At 60.3% G+C, this 4,533-nt stretch overlaps 1 protein-coding gene across 1 annotated transcript; it reads right to left on the reverse strand.

Moving 5' to 3' along the window:
- Positions 1-1,189: 1,189 nt before the first annotated feature.
- Positions 1,190-2,287, reverse strand: SSTR5 (somatostatin receptor 5; the record flags this gene model as incomplete). The annotated part of the gene is made up of 1 exon (XM_082856187.1): positions 1,190-2,287. One exon carries the CDS (start codon positions 2,285-2,287, stop codon positions 1,190-1,192), a length of 1,098 nt encoding a protein of 365 aa, XP_082712313.1.
- Between the last annotated feature and the right edge of the window lie 2,246 nt (positions 2,288-4,533).

Consider the following 4,533-nt stretch of genomic DNA (forward strand, 5'->3'; position numbering starts at 1 on the left):
CATCCGAACCCAGGGGTGGTGGGAAGTGGTTGGTTGAACGAACCTGTTTCTCCCAGGCACCCATCCCTCCCTGGGATGCTGGTCCCCCTAGGGCCGGGCGGGGGTGGCTTTAGTCACCCCCACCCCCAAGACGGAGCCCAGGAGTGGCAGAGACAGCCTGGGGCTCAGGAGGCGGCTGTGTTCCCACTTGATCAGGGATGGGGGCAGGGGCCCCAAATGAGCCACCCACTCCCCGCACCCACCAGCCATGGAAGAATCAGATGCATCCCCTGCATCCTCCGGGGCCAAATCCTAACCCTGCCACTCCCAGGAGGCGAGCCGGGACAGCCCAGCCCTGTGGTTCCTTTCAGCTGGCTTGTGTACACTTTCCCCTGCCTTATCATCTAAGTGTCCCGCTGCTCACTTCCAGCTGGGTGTTTGCCTACCCCCATGCAGCCGAGTATGATCCACTTGCTCTGATTTGCACTGGCTTCAATCGGCTCCAGGGACAATATTTGCTCTGGGAAAGAGTCAAACATTTATTCTCTAATTTATTCAGGGAGCGGTTGTCAAACACAAGCGCCCTTATTATGTGATCTCGTTTCCAGGGCTTGGCCTCTGTCTGGGGTCCGTGCCGAGGCCCAGGTAGCGCTGACCCAGGCTTTCCCCTGCTCAGCACGGCTCTGCCTGCTCCCCGCACCCTCCTGGTGTCGGCATCCTGCTCTGGGACAACTGAGGACAGCTGAGTTGGGGGCGGCACTGGGCAGGGCTGTCTCAGATGGGGGCTTGCGGGTGAGTGACCCCCACATTCTGGCTCTTCTCCTTCCAGCCTCGCAAAGAGGCCCAAGCACCAGGGAGCCCAAGGCCTTTCCCAGTGAGGCTGCCAGGGCATCTTCTCTGGGACCCGTTTTCGGGCCTGGGGGGTGGGAGGAGCGCATTTCTCGGGGGTGGAGAGGACAGGAAGCCGAATTCCTCCAGGGTCTGGCATCTGCGTACGCCCCACTCGGCCTGGCCTCTCCAGTCTGCTGTTTGTCTTGGGAGGCCGCTCCCCCCACTGCTGTCTGGCTATTTCTCCTCTCCTGCTCCAGTCCTCCTCCTTCTCCGGGAAGGAAAGCAGAAGAGGTGGCAGTGGGTTCCTGTACCCTCACCTGCCCCCGCTCCACACACCCAGGACGGCCTCTCCCGGGGTCCCCTCCCGCGGCCTCCACGCTCACAGCTTGCTGGTCTGCATGAGCCCGTTGGCCTCGCAGCTGCGTGCGGGCAGCATGGCCTCCTGCAGCCGGCTGCTCTGGCCCGGCCGTGGCTCCGTGGCATCCGCGTCCTCAGTGCCGTAGCTCTTGCGGAGGCACAGAACCTTCCGGAAGCTCTGGCGGAAGTTGTCAGAGAGGAAGCCGTAGAGCAAGGGGTTGGCACAGCTGTTGGCATAGGACAGCACGACCACAAAGAAGTAGGCGCCGGCGGAGGCGGGCTCCTCGGGCAGCACAAAGGCCAGGTTGACGATGTTGACGATGAAGAAGGGCAGCCAGCAGCCCACGAACACCAGCACCACCACCACCACCATGCGGGTCACCTTGCGCTCTGAGCGCCGCCGCGTGGAGCCCACGCGCATGCCCGACGCCTTCAGCTTCACCACGATGAGCAGGTAGCACAGGCAGATGACCAGCAGCGGCCCAAAGAAGCCTAGCACGGACGCGCAGATGATGAAGATAGCACCCCACAGGCCCACAGGCTCTGGCCAGCTGAGGTTGCAGGTGTTCCACCCCTCCTGGATGTCTGCAAACACCACCAGCGGCAGTGACATGACCAGAGAAAAGGCCCAGACCGTGGCGCTGGCCAGCTTGGCCACCCGAGGGCGGCGCCAGCGGGCGGAGCGGATGGGGTGGACCACGGCCAGGTAGCGGTCCACGCTCATGACGGTCAGGCAGAAGATGCTGGTGAACTGGTTGATGCCGTCCAGCGTCATGACCAGGCGGCAGAGCACGGGGCCAAAGGGCCAGTAGGAGATGGCGTTCTGCGTGGCCACGAAGGGCAGCCCCAGCATGAGGAGCACGTCAGCCACGGCCAGGTTGAGGATGTAGATGTTGGTGACCGTCTTCATCTTGGCGTGACGCAGTACCACGTAGATGACCAGCGCATTGCCGCCCAGCCCCACTGTGCACACCAGCAGGTAAAGCACGGGCACCACCACCGCCCGGGCGCCCGGTGAGGGCACCAGCCCCGCCAGTGTCCCATTCTCGCCGCCGCTGCCTGTGGCTGCCGAGGAGGCATTCCAGCTGGTCAGTGGGGAGGCCGGGAACAGAGGCTCCATCGTGGCCGCCGCGGGCAGGGCAGGGTGAGCGGGAGCGCCGGGCGCATCCACTGCAAGAGAATGAAGCACACGGAGCGACTGACCAGGAGGGTGTCTCCCCTGCGCCCGGCCCCACTGGCCCAGGAGGCGCAGGATTACCCCGTGGCGCCAGGTAAACATGATTACTCATGTTCAACTGGGCCGGGAATCACATTAAGCAAATTGTTTGGAAAACAAGCCCAGAGAGGAAGGAGCAGCAGGACAGCTGCCGTGGGGGCAACGGGCAGGCGGCCCTGTGAGCCCAGACGCCGTCTGTCGATACCACGATGGCTTCCAGAGACCTGAGCGTCCCTCTCCACCCCAGTGCCCCCCTTCCTGGCTCACCCATGGCCACTCTCGAGTCTGTGGCTGGCACGTCTCTCTGAGGCCTTGTGGAGTCCTGGGGGTGGCACTGATACACCCAACTCGCAGATAAGGGACTAAGGATGGTGGGAGTCACCTCCCCGGGGACTCGCAGGACAGGTGGAGAGGGGTGGGGGGAGGGATAAGGAGGCTGAAACATCGGCTGGGCACCGCAAGCCCAGGCCAGCCAGAAGTGCAGTGACACCGGCCAAGCCCGCTCTCCTGGGTGACCCCAAAGCTGGACTCTGGGTTGCCTCCTGGAACCATCGGAGGGTGCCGGGCCTTCCGTGTGGCTGAAAAACCAGAACTCAGGCTGCAGAGGCTCTGCCAGTGTCCAACTGGTGAGCCACGTCCGTGTCACCCCAGCAAAGCCCCAGCCGCATGGCCAAGAGGAGCTGGTTTCCCTGCCCCCAACAGCTATCCGCCACAGCACGGATGTCACTGGGCCAAGGAGACGACCGGGGACACAGATGCACATGCTCTCCGACAGGTCCATCACCCAGCCCAAGGACAGCAAGTCTGAAGCCCCAGGCAGAGGGCACCGAGCGGGAAGGGGTATATGAGGACCCCACACCATGAACAAGCAAACACATGACAGGCAGAGACGAATTACAGCCTGGGCCACTGGCCAGGAGGAAATGCACGTGTGCGTGTGTGGCGGGGGAACGATATGGGAAGCGTGGACGGAGGGAAGGCTTCGGGGTGATGGGGTTTTGTAGAGAAAGAGCCAAGGCAAAGATGGGGGAATGGCATCTGCAGGTCAGGGTGATGGGCACACGTGTATCCATTATATTGTTTTTGTACTTTTCTCTATGTTTAAATTGTTCATAAAAACGGTGATGCTCAGGAGAAAATAAATACCTCCATTGATGAGAAGGAGAGGAGGAAGGGAAGATGGGGGCTGACACCTCCGGCAGGGGATGTGGGGCTAGCAGGGAGTCTAAGTGCCCCCAGGGGACCAAGACAAGGGCCTGAGCGGGGCTGGAAAGGGCCGTAATGACAAGCCAGGGTCAGCTGACCCCCCCGTGCTCCCAAGTCACCTCAGCACAGAGGCCGCCAGGCCCGGACTGGGGACCCCAGGGATGGGGAGGGCAACTGAAATGTTGTAGAGAAGGGGGCAGAATAACCAACTCTGACAACGACAGGGAAAAACCCTCTGTCCCAGATGGGCGGACACACCCGGATGCTAACAGACACTGGGAAACGTGACCCAGAAAATCAACAGTGAGAAGGTGGATCAGTGGATTCGTTTCAGGTGAAATAAAAGTAAATGACTGAACAAGTGTGCTTAAGATATGTGTTAAAATGTTTAGAATCCTCTAGGAATGGATAAAAATATTCTGAAATGAATTTGGCTTCTGTCTAAGGAGTAAAATGAACAAGTGTCTATTTTTGAAAATTACAACTCTTGGGTGTGAAAAACATCATCATTTGGACACAAAAAAAAGCCCCACAAAAGTCTGGACACAGATGAAGAGAGAATGGGGGAATCGGAAGAGGGGCTGAAGGACTCCCTCGGAGCAGGTGCAGTGGTGGGGGGGCAGAGGTACCTGCAGAACTGACTCAGGGCAAGAGTCCTGCTCAAAAGGGAAACCCTGTCCCTAACAGGATAAAGAAAAAATGCAGCAGCGTCAGAGTCAACCTACAGAGAGTCGAGGACGAAGAGAAAACCCTGAAGAACGCAGACGGGCTGTCTGTACGGAAACCCAGAACAGTGCGGGTTAGGATAGGACAACAGGTTCCGTAAGCGGGGGGGGACCTGGGGGAGCCGGGGGAGAGAGAAACGCTGTCACCCCTGGAATCCCCACCCGGAGGAGGCTTCCGGCTGGCCTGAAGGGGAAAGGGACCTTTCTCTGTGCGTTGCT

This window comes from Leucopleurus acutus (genome assembly GCF_964270905.1).
Source record: "Leucopleurus acutus genome assembly, chromosome: 16".
Classification (NCBI taxonomy): domain Eukaryota; kingdom Metazoa; phylum Chordata; class Mammalia; order Artiodactyla; family Delphinidae; genus Leucopleurus; species Leucopleurus acutus.